The following is a 23,283-nucleotide window of genomic DNA, read 5'->3' on the forward strand; positions in this document are numbered from 1 at the left end:
TTCAAAACTGACCATCATTATTGTAGCCCTTTCATATCCAAACAAGTTACCGCAAACCGATTCCAAATATCTCAAATAGTTAAAAAGTTAAAGAGGGTGCAAGCTAATTTTTTGTCACCCTCATTGTTATTTGGATTAGAAACGTTTTAGGGTGCCATTTTGTTATTAGTGAGCCGATTTTGGTCTTCTTTATGTCAATGTTAATGTTTCGTCAAGACCTGTAAAATGTTACCAAACTCTACTATACTTGTCGTTTGAAAATTTTGAGCTACCCCCTACCCCCTTACCCAGGGCAAAATTTTCAAAATTGACCATAATTATTGTAGCCCTTCATATCTAAGAAGGTTGCCACAAACCGATTTCAAATATTTCAAATGGTTGAAAAGTTAAGGGGGGGGGGGGGGGGGTGCAAGTTACTTTTCAGCCACCCTGTAATATTTGATACTATAGTTGATAAGGATGAAAACGATTATGTCTCTATCATATCCCTATTATTTGCATTGCGAGTCCTATTTTTTTAATTGCGTGCACGATCTCTTCGAGGTATCTTAGAAAAATTACAAATACTAATGAAACTACTAATGTAAGTAATTTCCTTTTTTACATTTTATAAAAAAAAACATTACAACCTATTTTACTTGAATTCACTGAAACATCACCAACTACAGATAACCCCATTTTCATTTGGATGTAAACAAAATTGTATCATGGCTATATGTGTTGATGTAAACAAATATAAACTTGAAAAAAGCTCAGATGATTGACAACAGAATTCGCATTTGTATAATTTGATTCTAACAAACGTGTGCTATTACGTCTTTGTTTATATTTTCATTATCTATCCCACAAGGCCCATATATATATATAATACGCTAAGCCAACTTTTGTAAACAGAACTCCTCCCTCATTTTTGGAAGTGTCAAAAAAATGGCCCTGATCTGTAGTTTTGCAAAGTTTTTTCGTTTTTTGAAATCTTTATTAGTTTGGGCAGGATCTTCCATCAAAGTTGGGTTTTCTCCCATAAGATTAACAAGGGGGAATCTAAATATTTAATTGGAAATTTTGTCTCAACTAATTTAAGAGAACGGCTGGGCGTAGAAACTTGGTAGCAGAAAGGTCGCGGTCTGTAGATGAGCCATCAAAAGAAAAACTATTAAATTCCCTTTAGGGCTCTGCCCCAGAAGCCTTTAAAGTCCCCTTCCCAGATTTGTTTACATTATCGTCATATGGATAATTTTCCACTACTTTTTAATGAAACAGCTGTTAATACTTAAATTGTATTTTAGTTACAGAGTTTGTAAAAAGAAGTATTTGCAATGTAGTTTTCTGATTTGAACATTTATTTTGTTCTGCATCATCTCATATTTTGCAATATTACGTTCAATTACAAAATCATTGGAACATTTTTTATTACCGTAACTCTTAAAATGATTTCTTATCGAATTATCTTATATCAATTGTACGGGTTGGTGTCTGCCTTTTTGACCACTTTTGCCTATATTCTGTCATATCCAAGACAGATCACCATAGGTTCATGAGGTTATTTTCATACATGTTTTCAATTATTGGAAAAGATTTCGATTGTGTAATACATTACATAACTAGCTGTAACCCACGGGCTTTGCCCCGTTTAACTTCTTAATTTTCAAGATTATCTCGTTCGCATGGCTCAATCACGTCCTTGTTGAAGTTTGTTCGCTACGCTCACTCACCTTTAGGTTGGAGCTCGTTCGCTACGCTCACTCACCTTTAGGTTGGAGCTCGTTCGCTGCGCTCACTTGCCTTCAGTTTAGCTCGTTCGCTGCGCTCACTTGCCTTCAGTTTAGCTCGTTCGCTTCGCTAACTCGCCTCCAGGTTGAAGTTCGTTCGCTACGCTCACTCACCTTTTGGTTGCAAATTAGCTGTTGTCATAAATGTAAAAGAAATAATAGTGCTGCACCCTGTTGGTAATCCTTGTAACTTTAATGCTATTGAACATCATAGAACAGGACCAACTTGTTTAATTGAAACAGCTGTTAAGATTCAATAATTCCATTTCTCATTAGGTTAACATGGGAAACTCCAGAGCCACTGGGGCGGAGCCCGAAAGGATTTTTGAAATAAGAATATGCCTATATGTTAATCGGGAATGTGAGCTATCATTATGCCAAATTTCAGCCCAATCCGACCAGTATTTTTCGCGTTCACTTGTCACAAACATACATCCATACATCCATATATCCATACATCCAAACTTTCTCATTTATAATATTAGTAGGATAATACGAGTGCAGAAGTCCACGTTGCCCATATGAGCAGTTTCCATATTTTGTTAAACTAATAGTGGTTTACAGCAATTGGATTATATTTTTTAAATAATTTTTATGAAGAAATGTGTACATGATTTCATTAATATGCAAAATTGCAATTTATTGCAGACTTTTTATAGATGTTATTTCGTTGTATTCATTCAGCTTAGTGAAAACAAAACAGAACCTTTGAATAATATTAAACTAACAAAAAGAGTTGTACACGTTTACTAGCGCTACTCAGCAACAAAAACCATTTCTCTCTAAAAGAAATTTCTCAAAGTGCACCGGTAACTTACCCAGATAGTAACATTAACATAAACAAAATGCGCAAACTCGATACTACAAAAACGTTCAGGCCAGAGCCATTTTAATGCACTTTATTGCTAAATTTAGAGGGTTATTCATTGGCACAGAAGTACGGTGTGATGACTGACGTGACGAAGGAACTATAAAACTTAAAGGCCAGGGACACACTTACCGGCGAAACCGCCGGACGCCGGAGCAAGTTGAGATACACAGGAAGGCATGGGGCAGGCCACACTTCTCCGGTTCGGCGAATCTGCCGATCCGGCGGGAAAATGCTCCGGCGACGCCGGATCCGGTGGCGTCGGAGCTGGTTGAGATACACAGGAAGGCATGGGGCAGGCCACACTTCTCCGGTTCGGCGAATCTGCCGATCCGGCGGGAAAATGCTCCGGCGAAGGCCAGGGACACACTTACCGGCGAAACCGCCGGACGCCGGATCCGGCGGCGCCGGAGCAAGTTGAGATACACAGGAAGGCATGGGGCAGGCCACACTTCTCCGGTTCGGCGAATCTGCCGATCCGGCGGGAAAATGCTCCGGCGAAACCGCCGGATATTCTCTACCTCGCCGGACCGCCGGATCGGCGGTTTCGCCGGAGCAGCGGGTAGCGGGGCATTGTGCCTTATGGAGATGAACACACTTACCGGCGTAACGGACGGACTGCCACTGCCCCCACTCCTCAGTCGTGGTTCAACTCTCGAGGGTGGTGATTGTTTATGATTTTAATGCATTGCCCAAGTAGTGTATTTAGTTTTGTTTTGGTATTTAGTTAATTTAGTTTTTATTTTTAGTCTGTAGTGTTTTATATCATTATGGTAGATGTTGATATGGATGTACTTATTAGTTTGGTTCATGAGAAACCAGAACTTTGTGATTGGTCTTTGGAAGTTTACAAATACAAAAACAAAACGAGGGACAGCAGCAGCTGGCGACAGATTTGTGCTGCACTGAATCCAGCTTTCCAGCGTCTCATGTATGTGTTTTGACCTTGTATTTGCACTGTAATCTTCGATAGTAGCTCGTCGAATGAGGGGACAGACATTCGAAAATAATTAAACAACTTATTTTCTCCATTTCTCAACTGTAAAAATAGTGTAAAAAGCTCCATGTAGCTGTCTGTTCTCCAGAATAGGATGTACCAAAACAGATCGGTGGTGTTTTCTCTTCCTTCTGTGGTGGATCAAACACAGCAAGGCCAACTTTTGAGGTCTCGACAGCACCATTTCTAAGACTAAACTGTACTAGAACTGTACTAATGTAAGACAATACTGATTCAGAGTTCATTGCACTCTATTTATTGTCGCCGGCTCCGGCAAAATAGTTTTCGCCGGAACAAGTGTGTTCTGACCCTCAACCTCCGGCGGATCCGCCGGATCCGGCGCTCGGCGGTTTCGCCGGTAAGTGTGTCCCTGGCCAATCCGCCGGATATTCTCTACCTCGCCGGACCGCCGGATCGGCGGTTTCGCCGGAGCAGTGGGTAGCGGGGCATTGTGCCTTTGTGTTTATGGAGATGAACACACTTACCGGCGAAACAGCCGGACTGCCACTGCCCCCACTCTAAGTCGTGGTTCAACCCTCGAGAGTGGTGGTTGTTTATGATTTTAATGCTACCAGTACACTATCGCCGAACATTCGCCCGAATGTTTCGCCGAATGTTCGGGTCAGATTGCGACCACGAATGTTGACGAATGTGCAGCCCGAACCATCCCGAACTAACCAAGTACACTATCAGCTAACTTCGGCCGAACTGTGCTGAGCCCAATATTGCGTATTCGCGGCAAAACATTTGCACCAAATTTTGTGCAACATGGACGCTAACGTCGAAGAATATTCTAGAAAATTCTGGAGGAAATTCTGTAATTTTCGTTTGGTGTTAGACACCACTTGAATGTATCCTAAGTTTCTTACTTCTCTGTGGCTAAATAATTTAAAATTAATGCTTGCTTTTTTATTAAAATGCTGGTTTTCTTAAACGATAATGTATACATGTATATATTCAATTTAATTATCTCACGGCCTCAGAACAGGCTCACTATGGTATCGTTCCAAAAATAACAGCGTTTCCTCATTAGAATACTCCATACTTTGTACAATTAATTTATCTATATAAGATCTAGTAGAAAATAATTAAATAACAAAAACCAAAAGTAACTCTAACTACACAACCAGTGCAGTAAATACTGTATAAAGAGAGCGTCCGTAACTACGAATGACAGCGAGTGTGTACTGGCTATGTTCGTGCCCGTCTGCGCTCAGCATTCGTCCTAGTTCGTCTCCTTTGATTCGCGACGGGAGACCGCCAAAAAAGCGAGCGCACCCGAACACGAATGTTGGCTATGCGAACTACCCCAAATGTACACGAGCACACCGTGTACACTATCGCGTTCGTCTTAGTTCGCCTACATTCGGCGATAGTGTACTGCAGGCATAATGCAGTGTCCAAGTGGTGTATTTAGTTTTGTTTTGCTATGTAATTGATTTAGTTTTTATTTTTAGTCTGTTTAGTTTTCTATATCATCACGGTAGATGTTGATATGGATTTACTTATTAGTTTGGTTCATGAGAAACCAGAACTTTGTGATAGGTCTTTGGATATTTACAAAACGAGGGACAGCAGCAGCTGGCGACAAATTTGTGCCGCACTGAATCCAGCCTTTCCAGCGCCTCATGTATTTGTTTTGTCCTTGTATTTGCACTGTAATCTTAGATAGTAGCTCGTCAAATGAGGGGACAGACATTCAAAAATAATTAAAAAACGTATTTTCTTCATTTCTCAACTGTAAAAATAGAGTGTAAAAAGCTCCATGTAGCTGTCTGTTCTCCAGAATAGGATGTACCCAAACAGTTCGGTGGTGTTTTCTCTTCCTTCTGTGGTGGATCAAACACAGCAAGGCCAACTTTTGAGGTCTTGACAGCACCATTTCTAAGACTAAACTGTACTAGAACTGTACTAGTGTAAGACAAAACTCATTAAGAGTTCATTGCACTCTATGTAATGTCGCCGGCTCCGGCAAAATAGTTTTCGCCGGAACAAGTGTGTTCTGACCCTCAACCTCCGGCGGATCCGGCGCTCGGCGGTTTCGCCGGTAAGTGTGTCCCTGGCCTACACAGCTTTAGGGTGGGCCTCCCTTTTAAGTAAGAACATACCTTCTCAAAAAACAGATATTTAAAAAAATATATATAAAAACACAGATTTAATCTGCATAACACTGATGAAATCACAGTAGTGTGTACCACAAAAGATCCACCAATACGATTTTAATACTATTTTAAGAGATTTCCAAAAGCATTCTTTATATTATATTCATCAAAAAGAAGATAAACCAGTTAACATTGGAACAATAACTCCTATAAAATTGAATGGTCGACCATATTTTGTAACTAACGCAATGGTCATTATTCTTTCTACACCTATTTATTACATACTAGCTGAGTACCCGTCCTTCGTACGGGGTTGGTATACAATGCTTATTGTAGTTAAATACTCGTGCTTTGCATTTGCAATTAGAGAGGACACGTTTTGAGAAAATTTGGTTTACTATAATCTACGGTAATAGTATACAGAACATCTACCATAGCCATAATGTTCTACCATTTCACTTAAACAATAGAAAGAAGTCAAGTTGTCACACTCAGGTTTTTGTTGCTGCTTGGTTCAAATTAGCTGTTGTCATAAATGTATAAAGCTAATGGTGCCGCACCCTGTTGGTAAACCGTGTAACCTTTTATTGCTATTACCATAGATAAAACATACTCCCTTAGTAGATTTCTCATCCTTATGGAACAGCTGAAGACAATTTTATTGTTAGTTCTGTACGGTTTTCTGCAGATGTCGTGTTTTGTTTACAATTTGTTTCCCGTTATTACAGCCATTTAAAACCTCGTTTAACCAAATAATACGATCTAATCATAAACAATAACTTGTCCCCTAGTTATATAACCAAACAGTAAAGCACAAATCAAGAAATTAACCCTAAAATAATATAAACAAAGTTTCGTCAACACTAGCGCCCATGTGTCACGTACATGAACTAGACACGAAAAACGTGCTTCAAAATTTACAATGGGATGAGAAGTCTACTTGTGTTGGTTAGTCTATGCTATTACATATCATAGAAACAAATTGTGTAGTTGAAACAGCTGACAAAATTATTTTCCTTTAAAATATGAATACTCATAAGGTTAACATGGGAAACTCTAGAGCCGCTGGGGCGGAGCCCGAAAGGATTTTTGAGGTAACAATATGTCTATATCTTAGTCGGGAATGTGAGCTATCATCATACCAAATTTCAACACAATCCGACCAGTAGTTCAAACAACAAACAAACAAACAAATAAACAAACAAACACACAAACTTTCACATTTATAATATTAGTATAGTATGATTAAACACTGCTAAATGCTCACAATTTTTATATAATTTCACTCTTTTTGTCGCAGTTAGAAAAATTGTCGTAAGCCTTTAAAGCAACCGTCGATTTCGACGGGTTTCACCTAGTTATGTTAAATTTCTTAAAAGTTTAAATTCACGCCGAAGCATGTCCTGAAGTCCGATTTGTACCATTTCAGTTTTTACCTTCTCAAAGCTGGTTAACTATACAATTACGTAAATTTCGTACAGATCGCTTCACCCGTTCAGGAGTAGTATTTTGTAAAACAAAAGTAGGAGTGTATATAGAAAGAGCTCGGCTCAATTAGCATAGACAAAAAATTTAATAATACATTAAATACATTTATTCTATTTGGTCTAAGCTTATCTCAGTTTCTGCTTGATTTGACGGATCATAAACAGTTTTTACACTGGGCGGAAACCAGCTAGAAAGGGGGATCCGTTGTAGTAAAATAGGACATTAAAACACTGACAAAATATAGAAATAAAATAGAAACAAAATTAATAGCCGACATGTTATATAATGTTAAAACACAAATTTTCTCTCTGGAAAAACACGTCTCCTGCCCTAGTTCATTGGAACATCTTCTGTTTCGACTGCTGGTGCTTCCACATCTTCTTCGGCCATGCCAACAGCGTTATTGACCTGAAATCAACAATTATGATTTACTGAAACATCTTGCCTACAAGACAACAAAAAAGGTCGAATCTAATATCATTCAAGTTCTTGAAAATAAGATGACAATAAATGTAACATTTAAGCCTATTAAGAGTGCCATATTAAACACAGTTGTACAAACATTAATAATCCTATGAAAACCTATGAAAACAAATGAATAAATAAATAAAAAACACACAACGGTTTTTAGGATTAATAAAAATTGGATCGCCTATAATTGCCCCTTCCCCTCGATAGCTATGAAGATCCTCATGGGCTTGGGCATGACCGTGCACCTTGTTGTAACGGAAAACACTCCTCTGAACAAATTAGAGACGGAGTTGAATAAAAGTTTGATTTGTAACACATCTAAGAAATCTAGATTGCAAAAACACAATTTCGCGTCCATCCCAACAAATGATCATTACAGTTAATTTGCCATACGCATCAACAGATAAGATCCTGAAACGCTTAAACTTAAATCATGTATTATACGCTGAATGAATATACCTCTTGAATAGCTTGACTGATGTTGGCAATTGCAGAGTTGTTGGTGCTGATTGCTGCGGTATTGTCGTTGTTGTTGTTGTTGCTGTCGTTCTGACTCAACGCCAACAACCGTTGTCGCTTCTCCTCCATCAGCATGTCCCGGTTTTGATGAATGTAGTCGTTGATGTTGGGCAGGTTGGAAATTACACAGGCTGACAGCGCTGAGCGAAACACATTCATATCTGTTGCCTCGTACCTAGAATCCATTGAGGGTTAGAGTTTAAATGGGTATAGTAGCTTCTGTACCCGTGCTTCGCAACTGGAAGATGTACTATACCCCCTAATCCAAACACTTGTTAAGTAGTTTAAATTTATAAACAAAAAACCACCAAATTTATACAAAAAAGTATGACCTACATTGAATTGTCTTACTCTTAACATTAAAACGTATCAATAACATACTTGTCATAACCTACGGTTATATAATCTTTCTTTGATTTCATAATCAATGACATAGATTTCGAAATAATTGTGTAATAGTAGTTTACGCAACGATTGCGTTAAGTTAGTCTTTACGACACTCGTAGAAGTTTTTAAGGCACTCGCCAAGGCTCGTGCCTTAAAAACTTCTACGAGTGTCGTAAAGACTATTAACGCGAGTTCCGTACACTACTTTACCTACGACCGTTTTTTAATTACTAAAAATCTGGTTTTTTATTACTAACAATCACTACTCATAACTTCCTAGAGAGGTTATGTTTTCGTTTATTGTCATTGTCACTGAAAGTGATGCAACGACTTATTGTATGATCAGCTGATTTCATGTAATTACGTCTGCTAGCAGCTTTCTTACCATAAATACTGTATCAGGTACAATTAGGGAAATATTGCATACATTTTTGGACAACTAAATAATATAGTGTAACAGTTAATTTACAGTTAGATCTCAGCATCGAATATGTGGTCCACAACGAGTTGGGTGAAAAAGTGGTTAAGAGGTTTTCAAAATAAACCAGAAGAACATTTTCATTTATCAATTTAACCTTATTTTGTTTCGTCCATTTAATGAATTGCTGGTATGTAATTGCATATGGTACCTTTGTTTTGATTTTGGTGGCAAAAGATTAGCACAAACAGTTTGTGCTCTCATTTCGATCTCGTCAACATCACTTTCACTAACTGATATTTTAGAATCAACCTTCATTTAACTTCCACCAACTTAGGTTAAGAATACGCGAGTATCAACAGGAACAAGCCGGATCAACAATTAAAATTGTCAACTGATCAGCTGATCAGCTGATTAGTTGACGTTCGAAGTATTACAATAATTGTACTTCTTTTCTCTCAATCCTTGAACCTCATTGGTCCGTTACCCGTGTTGATATGAGAAAAACTATGCTGATATGAAATGAAACTATGCTGATATGAAAGTAAACAGCTGTTAAGTGAAACTTTTCAATTCTAAGAACTGAACTGAAATGGCTACTTTAAAAAACGGTCGCAGGTAAAATAATTTATTTAAATTGTTTGAATCAGCTGTCTGAAATTGTCAAATAAGCATTCAACAGTTCTGATTGTTTACATTAAAATGTAGACACAAAGGTAACCAAAGGTTGTGAATTAGGTAAGTGAATATGCCTATGACATTCCTAGACATGTGGACTTTCGGTGTGTTTAATTTTGGCTGTATCGGTTTAGTATTTTAGTCGAGGCACACAGACAAACAGACACCACCTCAATTTTATAATAGTAATAATATTAGTAGGATAAATTTAGCGAGTATCCTTATATCCTAGTGGACTTTCGTTAGCAGTAAACTAAAGGATTTTATTAGAGCCCTTTAAAAACGACCCCCCTTCAAAAAATCCCTAAATGGCATGTGTTTGACTGCTGACTTTTTGTGTGTGTGTCTTCGACAAAGAAGGCCTGGTCGTCATTTTAAAAGTGCCGTTTTATAATTGTACTTAATAATCATTTAACTGATTGATTCCGTCTTTCTGTTTTACCGTTGAAATTTCTTTGAAAAAGTGAAACGTTATAAGGCAAAAATCTGTGCACATACCACACGCCCGGTTCCTTTTTGAGTCTACTCCTAACCCCCGTTCTCTCCACACCGTCCCCCCAGGCTCCTCGCATTGGAGCGGCGCGGCTGAGGGAGGAGCACCTGGTGAAGATAGTACGACGGAGACGAGATTTCGAAACGTCGCGAAATCTCCGGATGGACCTGAAAATATAGGGTAACTCACAGTGACGGCATTTTAAATCCCAAGAAACTAATAAATACTTTATGCTCATACATTTGAATAAAACCTTACTAAATAATCATTTACTTGTTTTTGGTGTAATTGCAATGAAACTAAGATTCAACTCAGGTTAATGCAAATGCATTATAAAATGGTTTCAAAAAGTGTATCAAGTAAGTTAAGATTTGAGATGGAGGTTGACTTGTTAATTTCCTTACAGCCACTGTGAGTTTTTACCCTATATTTTTAAAAGAATTTCAAACAACCATTCACTGCCGCTACAGTTCTAATCGGCTAATAAATAGTTTTGAGTCCAGAACAACAGCTCGAATCGAACGCCGTATGAACGGTAACGTCTTTAATAAGACGGCTAGTTGGCTAGTAATAATAATTTATTTTTTCGAAAATTTAATCTCAGTAGAATTTAGAAAGAACATTTTATGAACGTTTAGTTATTTATTGAGTTAGAGTAATGTTTTTTATTTATTCCCCGTAATTCTTTATAATTTCCCCCATGTATTTAATATTTCCTTTTGAATTTCGTTAATCAAATATTTCAAAACATTAACTATTACATACAGCTAAGCACATCTACTTCATGCATTAAAGTATGAAGTTACAAAAATGTGAAAGTTTGACACAGCACTGACACAGTTATGATAAGTTAAAGTTCGAGAATTAGTCACCTTGAACTAAGTTGGTTTATTTAGTTTGTTCTCGTTCTCGTTTAGTCGTTGAACAGATACATTTTATTCATCAACCTCGAAAACAATTTTAGTTTGACCTCCAGCATTTTTCGACCAAAATGAATTAGTTTTGTGTCGTTGGATAAAGATCAATGTAAGGTCGTTCTCATCGAAATTTTAAAAGAAGGATGTTTCTCAAGAATATATTCATGAAGAGTTTTCATAAATGAATAGTGATAATACCATAGAAATAGATGTAGCCTATACAATTGTTTAAGGTTGATCACAGTGAGACGGTGTATCCACTGGTTCATCACAATGGCGTAAGCAATTTTTACCAATGCTCAATTATCTTCAATAACCTGTTATCCAAACGATAATGTTCAACAACATTTGAACCAAAATAACGTAACCTACAGAATTTAAGTATCTTAAATGTTTACCAGGAGTTTGTTGTTTCGTCGTAACACTCTACTTGATGTATGGTTGTCATGCCGTTGAATCCGCCAATGGCGAAAATCATGTCGTCTATGACCTCAATGGCGAAGTTGCTGCGGTTCGTGTACATGTCGGGAACAGCGTGCCATTGGTTGGTCGAAGGGTTGAACTTTTCTACACTGTTCATACGAGATACCCCGTTAAACCCTCCTGAAATTGGAGAGCATTGATAAGGAACTCCCTCTTTAAACTGATTTTCTAAACGAGTCATCAACATCAAAAGATCTCTAAATGATTGAAGGACATTTGGAAATGCCAGACAGAATATATTGAGCTGATCTTCATCACGTCTAGGCCTTAGTCAGAACAATGCTACAAACATATATTTGGTCACCCTTTCCCAAGAAATGTTTTATGTACGATATGTAAAAGCCTTAACTGGTACCACCTAAACCGAGTAGCTAGAGATACAACTGGAGTTAGAACTGAATGTGAGAATCACGAGACGTTAGCCACCATAAAGGTACTTAAAGTGCCTACTTTTGAAATGGATGATTGTGGGATTGTACATACATAAAGTCATGAGCCAGCTGATTCCCTAGATTGTACCAGCATAACAAAGTTTTACAAGATATCCTATCTATATGGATCAGCGGTTGCCAATGTTTTACTAAAAACTAATGTTGTTGCGTAAGCCAGTCACAGATTACTCTACGGTCTAAAACTCTATTTTGTACCTTATTTTTTGTTACTGACATGGTTACTGGGTCATAACAGTTGATGTAGCTCATAATGAGTCATTCCATAAGTTTGAATTGGTAAAAGACATAGTGTAGTCGGCAGAAATCAGTAATTTATATCAGTACAATCTGTATGTGGCTCACATCAACTAAGACAAATTTCCTGGCGACAACTTTAACATGGGGATGGAATGTCTAGTTTTACAGATTCAAAATTTTAACGCAGAGTTGACGTGTCAGTGCTGTGTAGGGCTCCAGTTGTATTTTTTCTAACTCAGTGTTTCGAGTCCTCGTCCAATAATAAGGTTGGTGGTTCTGTTAAAGGTTAGTAGTTTTGTAATGGTTTGAAGCGTTGCAAAGGACTCATTGATCCTTGGGTTTTTAATAAATGCCACAAAAAATGCTGATCTTAGTCAATGGCTACAAATGTCAACTCTCTCCAATAACTACCACATTTTTATTTAGATTAGATAAATGAAGTAAGGACCTATGTCACTTAAAAATAATCGAGGCACGCCAGTTTTGTGTTTTCTACTCCAGTGGTGACGAAAAAAGAGGATTGCACTATCAACTTCAGGTTTCCACCAGTAACAATTGAGAGGCAAGAAAATAGTCGAACATTGTTTAATTACTGCAAACCCCCTGATTAACCTTTTCTTCAGGCCATAGAACTAAGTCACTTCCACTCGTGAGATGTGATTATGGTTTTCAATGTGCTCTACAATCTCTATTTGAATGTGTTAACCCCAATTCAGTACCTAGTACGTAGATGCAGCCTCTGTAGGCAATGCAGGACACCCCACTACGCCGAGACCGCATGGGAGGCAGTATGGCCCACATGTTGGTGGCGGGGTCGTACACTTCTGCTGTGTTGAGGCATTCTCTACCATCAAACCCTCCGGTAATGTAGATCTTGCCTGGCGAAATAAAAATATAATCAAGGATATTGAGCACACTGACTTCAATTGGGTGTTGGATTGAAAATTATCATACAGGTTAAACTGTAGGTATAGTTTATCATCTATATGATGGAACCTGTATCCTGACCTTCTGTCTACCCGCAGAAATTATTTAAGTTCGGGCCAAGGTAGACGAAGGACCAGAAGACATGTTCCATTATACAGACTATAAAAGTTGGTAGGATTCATCAAATCAGATTAGCTCCACAGATATGATATGGCCACGTGCTTCTGAATTAAACTTCTTATTATTTAGGCAATGTTTGGATTCAAAGTAATCATTCTGAACACTCTACCTTGTCGGATTCACAATATTTTCCTTGAATTGGTCAACCTAAACTAAATCCACAGTTTCAGTTTTTACAAGTTCTCTCTGATTTACCGTTGAAGACGGTTGCGGATGCATCACTTCTCTGAACTGTCATAGGAGCTACCACAGTCCACTGGTTAGTTCTGTAGTCGTATTTCTCCACAGTGTTCTGTCTGTGATGTCCGTTGTAACCTCCCATGGCGTACAACATGTCGCCTAACACCACCACACTCACGTAACACCTGCAAGGAAATGTAAAAATGTATAAATTGTAGTTATGAAAATGTTTCTTACCATAGTGTACTATCGGTTGGCATATAGCCATTGAATAATTGTTTATGGATATTTGTTTGTTTGGGGAAACTAGAAATTTGTTCTGATCTATTTTACAAGATAGACACAATAAGTCGTGCATTATTTGCGCCAAATAGATCCTTAATTGCGCCAAGCACTCAAATGGTCCCAAAAAATGTTCCTTAGTTGCATCAAGCCAGGTAGGGATGAGTTGCCAGCAGAAGGTCAGGAATACCAAACTTAACCTAACCTAATCTAACCTAACATAACCTAACCTAACCTAATCTATTATAGTGAAAGAGGGTCGCCACTTAGCGCAGTTAATGAACGTTACGGGTGGCTCCCTGGAGTAGTATGCGCAACTCAGGAATACCCGACTACCTGACTCAGGTAAGCTGGCGCAATTAATGCCCGCCCACACAATATACCTCCGATATTTCTTGGTCAGTCGTCACGGACACTTTCATATAACTATTTCCTCTCTCTGAATTTTCAGGCTAAGGCTTACGATAACTTTGTTTCATGTTTACATACTCTACTAATGCTTACTCTTTCAGTGGAATGATTTTTTATCTCCTGTTACAAAAACATGCATAGACTTTACTTGTGAATTAAGCTGATTGACAAATTCTTTTCGCATATAATTTCCTTGCTAGAAACTTTCTTTTGTGGCATTTCATTTTCTTTCTAAAATTTTCAAACTATACGACCTGGCATGTATTCAGAGCCTCAATACGAAACAGAAAACTGTATGTTAAAACTTAAAGATGAAAGTAGTTAAACACGAATTTCCAAAGGCTACGGTTCAACGTAATAGTCATATTAATATTTTCATACCTCCGTTCATGCATTGGAGCAATTTCCCTCCAAGTTTTCGTCACAGCATTAAAGCATCTGCAGGAGTTGAAGTTTTCCATTCCATCGAAGCCACCGATGACATATATGTCTGTGCCAATGACAGCTGTGCCGTGGTAGGCCCTGGGCCCGGTAGGGTCCGCCTCGAGAATCTGTGGTTACGAAAAACAAAGGGAATATTGAATAAATATAATCAAAGCAATTAATGAAGTCTACTGCGAAGTTGACTTGACTTACTCTACTAGTTTATGAAGTCTCCCTCCTTTATTCTAAAGATATACGGTGCAGTGAAGATACCGAGAATCAAAGTTAAAACTTTTGTACAAGAACTTCTGTACCAACTGGGCACGGGCCTACTGAAAGCTCATCTATTGATGACGGTTACTTTACGTAGGTTCCGAAAATTGGGAGTGCAATGACCATTGGGTTCCAAGTTACTTTGATTGTTTATCTATTTAAATTAGTTGAGTGTCCAAGCCGAAACTCGAATCTTCGGAAACATTGGGAAGACGATCGCGGTAACCTCCATGACCAATATTCCTATAATAGTTCCTATTATAGTTTCCTTGTTCCTTGTAGCCCTCTGGATACTTTTAGTTTACTTCATTTACAATCTCAGCTTACCTGGATCCAGCGGTCCGCCCGGGTATCGTAGGTTTCCACAGCGTTGGTCGGACTTCCTCCGCTCCATCCCCCGATGGCGAACAACACCTCATGGGGTATCCTCGGTCTGGCGCACTCCGGCGTCAGCACTACTCCGTTCTGCTGAGTGATGGTCTCAACGTCCATCAGCACCTTCAACGTGTCTATCACTACTGGTCTGCAAGCCTCATTGCCCAGGATATACGGGTGGTTCTTCACCTACAGTGAATACATGGGAGATAACATAGGAGACCATAGCTATGAAATGGTATGGGAACATTCTATAAAATAAAATTGCCCTATAGGTAAATAACAAGGCTATATAGCTTTGCAGTCTTCAGGTTATACTCCATATAAACAAACGGTAAATAATAACTTAACCTACGGATTTCCGTTACTTTTGCTGTATATAAATAAATTATCCTATTTAAAACTGTACAGCAATTTTTCTTATTATCGTTGCTCTCCTGGTGCAAGAAACGTCTATCTCGTAAGGTCGTTTTCAAATATTCCACTCACAAATAGCAAGGGATCTCACAAATATCAGATCGAGATCTCCCCTCACAGAGAAAAGCACGATGATGTTCAACGAGATATTTTTAGCTTGACCTTATAGTTATCACTCAGGATGTATTTAAACCACTGCCTACCTCTTCTAGAAAGTACTGTACGTCCATCAGCCCCAGCCTGATACATTTGAGTAGAGCGACCAGATGAGGAATGCGGCTATCCTTGTCATGGTCGACCCAGCGGATTACAAGCTTCCACACTATATTCTCGTTCCTGACATTCAACAGGTCGGAGTCCAGGATGGGCACGAGCTCGTCCAGAGGCAGGGAGAGGATTTCCTGGGAGCTCTCGGCAACTTGAGGGAAGTTCTTGTGCAGGAACATTTGGGCGTCTTTCTCCAGATCATCAATGAAGTGGTTCCTGAGGAAACAAAAATTGGATATTGTTGATCAACATATAACCATTGATTTACCATCCAGGGGATAATAGTTTTGTCAACTGGAAATTACTTAGGTATTATTTTTGTTTTACTTGTTTAGATTACCTGAATTGTTTACAGATTTGGGTGGATTAAAACAACCTAGATAAATCAAACTGACATAACTTGCAAGAGATGTACAAACACATAATTCAAATCTAAGCACTTATAACGCATTTTACATTAAAATGTACCGTTAAACGTTATGTTACTGTAAAATGTAACCACCCAGTTATATATTCAGTAACTGTTTAGGCTATTGTTCAAAATTATGTAAATACATGTGAACGTTTTCTCCAGTAACAATAAAACATTACAGAAAAAACTTCGGAGAATATCTTTGTGTAATTAAATACATATTATTTAGCAAGTTTATAATTTTTTTCTTGATTTCACAATTGTGACAGTCAAAACTTTGTTAACAATCTTGATTTAAAATTCTTTAAAATTACCTATTTTCATCATTCACAAAATTAAAAGCTGAAAAGGTTTCCTTTAGGTTTTCTTTTCACCTCCACTCATAACCCTAATATCGTTTTTAAACTCCTGGCATTTCCTTTGAACTAACCCTCCCGAATTAACAATAAAATACATTGTAGCTTTGAATATCCGACTAACCTTGCGAACGTCCTGATGCTCAGACAGTTGTTGTGGTTCAGAGTGTTCTTGAGGAACTCCACGCAGGCCTTGTGGACATCCAAGAAGGAGAGATAATCTGCAGCGTGAAGGAGATGAAACACATTATCCAAGTTGATGTCCAGCTGACGATCGTACACGTAACTCAGCAAAACTTCCAACTCACTACTTCTGACGTTCCTTAGCTCGAATTTGTTACCCTCATCGATCCTCATGGGGTTCGTGAACATCGCTCTGGAAGCAAAATGTTCCTGAGGTTTTCGGAATTTTATCATTAGTTTGTAGTTTCTACAGGGGCTAAATTATTTTCAAATCCCCATTGTCCAATCCCCACACGTCCTTAATTACTTCTGACCTGTTACTCGACGTTGCTAGAGATTTATAACATTTATGGTTGTAAAAATACTTAGGAGGGTTACATCCGCCAGCTGGTTACCACATAAAAATGGCCATACAAAAAAGAACCTCGTGGCATTATTAATGTCTTTATCGAGTTGAAATAAACTGTAAAATATTTACAAAGATCCAAACTATGCCCTGGATTGACTGAAACTTCGTAATCATTTCATTAAGTATTTACAAAATAATTTTGAAAATCTGTTAATTACTAGTCTTTCTCACATGTGAAAATAATGAACCCCTATGTCTTTGATGGTGTGTGAGTGTGTGAGCTTCAAAAATAATTGTTAAACAATAATTTATCCCCATCCATTGGAAGCTCTGACATGTTAAGAGCACAAAAAGCACACAATCATTGGAAACAAATTAGTTTTAGAGTGTCGACAGCTTGTACCGCAGAGGCATGTTTAGAAACATGAGCATGTTCAGCCGCCATCTTGAATTGGCCGGGTAGAACCCTCTTAATCTTACTAATATCATTGACCTAATATTATAAATGTGAAAGTTTGTGTGTTTGTTTGTTTGTTTGTTTGAAGTTCAATCACGCATAAACTACTGGACGGATTTGGCTGAAATTTGGCATGATGATAGCTCACATTCCCGATTAATATATAGGCATATTATTATCTCAAAAATCCTTTCGGGCTCCGCCCCAGTGGCTCTGTAGCTCCCCATTAACACCTCGTTCATATTTAAAGGGAATTAAAGAATTTAGTCAGCTGTTTCAACTAAAATACCCCCGCCGCAGCAAACCTGCAGACTAAGCGAATTTCAACTCGTCTGATTACATTTTTACTAAAATATTTCCATAAATAAGACATATTATTCCCTATTTAAATAACATTAGATTTAACGAGTGCTTAGGTTTGCTGCTACGGGGAAGATAAAAAGTGTTTTTTGACCATACGTCAATAGTATAGGATGAAATAAATAAATTTGCCAAATTTTATCAATATATACCCATAAACAAGTAAACTACAACAATTTTCATTTTCTCCATAAGAATAACATGGGAATTTTTAATTACACTATTTTTGAATTTTCTCCGTGACCGTTAGGCATACAACAGCGCTTCAATATACTAAATTATTTCTTTTTTTAAGCTCTACAAAACGGTTTAGAAAGAAATCGCAAAATTTTTTGTTTTTAGGTTCAAAAATGGGAAAAACCCATTTTTACCCCGTAAAACCCCCCATAAACCCCCGTTCCCATGGTCCGATTATGCTGGATCGCGAACTCGTTCGAATAAACGTAGGTTTACACGTTTGTATCAAATTTCATCAAAATCGGATCGTTTTTGCTCGAGTTATCGCGCTAACGGACACATATATAAATATATAAATATATATATATATATGAATTTGAACGGATGGTGTTTTTGGCCTCTAGGGACCTCAAAATGAAAAATTAAATCGGTCTCGGGTCCAGGTCTTACCATGAGTACTACGGTAATAGCTTATTCCCTATATGGGAAATTCGCTAAAAGTTAGTTGGTTCTATGAATACAAAAGCATTAAAAAGTTATAAGATTTACCAACAGGGCAGCACTATATTTTTTTTCCATTTATGTAAACAGCTAATTTGAACTAAGCAGGAAAAAAAAAAAAAAAAAAAAAAAAAACTGTGATACGCAATGAGAACTGTCAAAAGTAGGATTGTTTACAGTTATGTTTATGTTTTTAATGCCACGCAAAGCTTGAGTATAACTGCAATAAGCATTTTAAACTCAAATGCCAACCCCGTACGAAGGACGGATACTCTGCTAGTGTCTAGATATATTTTTATACCAGTTTATAGTTTATATTCATAGTTTATATATTCATATTCATATCATAACTCGTTACTCACGCACATGCTTAGCATTGGGGATGGCAGAATGAATGTAATTTGATTTGATTCATTTCAAATTGGGACGCCAGCTATGTGCGTATATTAACCCAAATATGAGCTTTGTTACTGACTAAGACCAGCTGTTAATTAGTCAGGACCATTGATTGAAAGACCAATGATCAATTTTACCAGCTGATTACTTCAACTAGATGAAATGGCCTTAGGAAACTTATACCAAAGGACATGCAATTAGGTTTTCGTGGTTTTTCATTGTATCAAACACGATTACTAGGTACCAAATAGTATCAATAAGTTCGTCCTTGTATAAGCGGGATAAATTAGGCAATCATAAGATGTAATATTGTCAAACTCTTTTGAAACCATATGTTTACTACCAAACTATCAATACACGGTGATCATAGTGGCTAATTTAGTTGCTGACTTACTTGAAAAACCTGCTGTACGCCGAAAGAATGACTCTATGAACGGAAAAACTGCCTCCGTCGCTGCAGACGATGGTGGCGTCTATAAACTGCTTGTTGTCCCGAAAATCACGCCACCTCCTAGATATGCTGTCTAGAAGGACCTGGCTTTCTGTCTCATTCACGTTCGCTATAAGAAATTACTGTTTACAGATTTTCCTGATAAATTTAATAAATAGGAAAATTATATTTACTCCTGCCGATGAAAAAGTAAAAATTCTGAGTTGGTTAAAAGTTAGCACGTCGTTTTGTGTGTTCGAAATGTGCGTTAATCTTGGAGAAAATCTGAGTTTAAAGTCGGAATAATTTTTCCGCTAAAGTTTAAAAAAATACTCAAAAAAAGACACACAGTTATGAGTGATTCAGAATAACTATAATGATTTTACACTGTACACTGGAAAATACGCCTATATTCACTTCTTCAAATTACCTCGATTCTAATTCAGAGATGGTTTACCCTTTTCTGTAAAGTCCAAAGGGAACGCCCCAGTATTGTAAACTAATAACACATGTTTGACTTTAAAATTAAGTAGATAACATTTTTATTAGTATATTGCCTTTCAGCGCCGTCATCATAATATAGAAAACTCTGTGTATTAAAAAACTTAATGGATTGCGGGGAAAAACGTGGAGTTCTGTATAGGTTTTGGCGGTTTTAATAACCTTCTGGCGGCAAGTTTAGAAGTTTTACACGAAAATATATATAAAGCTTTGTCATGGTGACCAACTATTACATAGTTTTTCAAATGAATGTATGCCATATTATGGACTTCAGGCAACCCAAGCAAAATTTAGGTTGATACAATGATTAATATCCTGCTGTAAGCCCTGAAGCCTTATTTGAGAAATGTTTGATATCCTGATTATTTCGAGTGCACTGATGTAAACTTTCTCTTACCTATGTCTTTTTTTGTAAACTCTTTTTTATGTCTTTCTCTTATTTTTAGGAAACATTTTAAAGTGTGAACTGACAAAAGAAAGTAAAGTAGAATTCAACTACACTTCTCCTCAATGTACATAAAATAATATATTCGAAATAGAACCATTGACTATACACAGAAATGTGTATAGTCAATGATAGTACTCACCCGTTTCCATCTCCATCTCATCCAAATTGGAATCGAAACAAATTAATTTACAGTCACTGATAATTTACTAAGTGTTATTTGGTGTTCAAATTTAGTCCGCTGGTCAAAATACAGCATCGTTGTCATAGATACTCTTTCTGATTGTTTTCAAATTCGCGTTCCCATACTTGTTACCCTAGATTAGGCAAGGTTTAGTGAATTATAAATATTATTAAAAAAGTTTATAAACCGAGATACGAAAATATTAATTGCACTCTATTTTATTACAAACCAAAATAACGCTCTTTGGTATTATAAATCAATAAACTAAATCGTATCTTACTTTTAGCATTTCTAACAGATTGTAGAAAGTTTATTGATTGGATTTAAACAAAACTAAATTCGACATAAATATATTTGTACATTGAGATTGTACCCTTATTTATTACGGATATATTGCATGAAAACCCTTCCAACTTAAAGACTTAATCAACTCAGTTAGAAAGAGCATTAATAAAGCACTTCCAAAGGTTACATTTGCTTGGACTCTCTGTTCTGTTGACTAGGGAAGCAACGATTTTTACTCTTTCATAACTATGGTACCAGGTCAAGTGCATCGAAGTATGCCTCTAGTTGCATTATGCAGTAGCCATTCCATCCAGGGAGATCTTCTTTACTGCATTGTTATGCATTCGCATTGTCCAGATTGTGATGGTACTTCTAGATACAGAATGATTTGAGCTATAACTAGGAGGATTAAACAATAATGTTTAATCCTCCTAGAGCTATAACCTAGTAAACTTCTTGAGTAAAAAAATAAAATTTGCTTACAGTCACCGACAAAGTGGGCTTCATGATACGGATTATAATACAGAAAGTTACTAATTACTGCATTTACATACTTTTGCCACACTCTTCTACATTTTTTCCGCACTCTTTTTTTGACGCACTCCTGTATTCCAACCAAACAACACAAAACAGCGAGCTTTTTAAGCACGTAATCCGTGTACGCTTGAAAATAAGTTGGCAACTTTTAAAGACACGACGACTACGATCAGCTGGTGCAGTGTTTCCCTTAAACGCTTGGATTTAATCCAACCTAAAAATGTGTAGTACAGTATAGTTTTTGAAAGACTAAGTATATAATCAATAAAAACTATAAAAACTATACTTGTACTATACTAGGTGGCGTTCGCAAAGGCATCCACAAAATTGAGCGGAGTCATCAAGGGTTCATATTATATTGTTGTTGTTATACTGCAGTAAAAACAGTCGTTTAACGTGGGCATTTTTCCATCCCTTCTCATTCTCATAGCATTTCAGCATTGCAGATACATTAATCCAACTGCTACAAACGGTTTCCAGTTCCCACACTCCACACTGATCACCTTACTACTTGCTTCACCTCTTCCTACGTCGCGGACCATTTTCCCTCTCTTTCAAGAGCATTTTAAGATTGTAGAGACCTTAATCTAATCGTCATACCCAGTTCCCACAGTTCGGACAGCTCGCCTTTACTACTTCCTTCACCACTTCCTACGTCCCGGACCTGTTTTCCTCCCTTTCCATAGTATTTTAAGATTGCAGATCCCTTAATCTAATCGTTATAAACAGTTCCCACACTCCGGACTGCTCGCCTTTACTACTTCCTTCACCACTCCCTACGTCCCGGACCTGTTTTCCTCCCTTCCCATAGCATTTTAAGATTGCAGATCCCTGAATCTAATCGTCACAAACAGTTCCCACACTCCGGACTGCTCGCCTTTACTACTTCCTTCGCCCCTTCCTACGTCACGGACCTGTTTCCCTCCCTTCCTTTAGCATTATTGAAATGCAAATACCTTAATCTATTGGTCATAAACAGATCCCACAATCCGAACAACTCGCCTTTACTACTTCCTTCGCCACTTCCTACGTCCCGGACCTGTTTTCCTCCCTTTCCATAGCATTTTAAGATTGCAGATCCCTTAATCTAATCGTCATAAACAGTTCCCACACTCCGGACTGCTCGCCTTTACTACTTCCTTCACCACTCCCTACGTCCCGGACCTGTTTTCCTCCCTTTCCATAGCATTTTAGAATTGCAGATACATTAATCTAATCGTCATAAACAGTTCCCACACTCCGGACTGCTCGCCTTTACTACTTCCTTCACCACTTCCTATGTCATCGACCTGTTTCCCTCCCTTCCCATAGCATCATAGGATTGCAAATACCTTAATATAATGGTCATAAACAAAACCCACACTGCGGACAGCTCGCCTTTACTACTTACTTCACCACTTCCTACGTCGCGGACTTGTTTTCTCCCCTTCCAATAGCATTTTAGGTTTGCAGATCCCTTAATCTAATCGTCATAAACAGTTCCCACACTCCGGACAGCTCACCTTGACTACTTCCTTCACCACTTCCTACGTCGCGGACCTGTTTTCCTCCCTGCCCATAGAATTTTAGGAATGCAGATACCTTAATCTATTCGTCATAAACCGTTTCCACGTGGTTTGCACACTCCAGACTCACCTTTACTACTTCCTTCACCACTTCCTACGTCACGGACCTCAAGTTAATGTCGTCATTTAAT

At 37.8% G+C, this 23,283-nt stretch overlaps 1 protein-coding gene across 2 annotated transcripts; it reads right to left on the reverse strand.

Annotated features, from left to right (window-relative positions):
• Positions 1-7,493: 7,493 nt before the first annotated feature.
• LOC128986283 (kelch-like protein 10) lies at positions 7,494-20,818 on the reverse strand. 2 transcript variants are annotated; one of them, XM_054406558.1, is made up of 12 exons: positions 20,724-20,818; positions 19,600-19,765; positions 16,907-17,158; positions 15,951-16,230; positions 15,283-15,519; positions 14,641-14,810; positions 13,582-13,751; positions 12,999-13,157; positions 11,506-11,710; positions 10,196-10,357; positions 8,155-8,389; positions 7,494-7,632 (listed from the first exon to the last, which is right to left on the reverse strand). In XM_054406558.1, the coding sequence occupies exons 1-12, from the start codon at positions 20,737-20,739 to the stop codon at positions 7,555-7,557; spliced, it is 2,130 nt and encodes a 709-aa protein (XP_054262533.1). In that variant the 5' UTR covers positions 20,740-20,818; the 3' UTR covers positions 7,494-7,554. The 2 variants fall into 2 exon arrangements, with proteins under 2 accessions (XP_054262533.1, XP_054262535.1); XM_054406560.1 differs by lacking the exon at positions 10,196-10,357.
• Positions 20,819-23,283: the final 2,465 nt, after the last annotated feature.

Source organism: Macrosteles quadrilineatus, unplaced genomic scaffold (assembly GCF_028750875.1).
Source record: "Macrosteles quadrilineatus isolate MER2022 unplaced genomic scaffold, UCM_ALF_1.0 Scaffold_2__2_contigs__length_208266976, whole genome shotgun sequence".
Classification (NCBI taxonomy): domain Eukaryota; kingdom Metazoa; phylum Arthropoda; class Insecta; order Hemiptera; family Cicadellidae; genus Macrosteles; species Macrosteles quadrilineatus.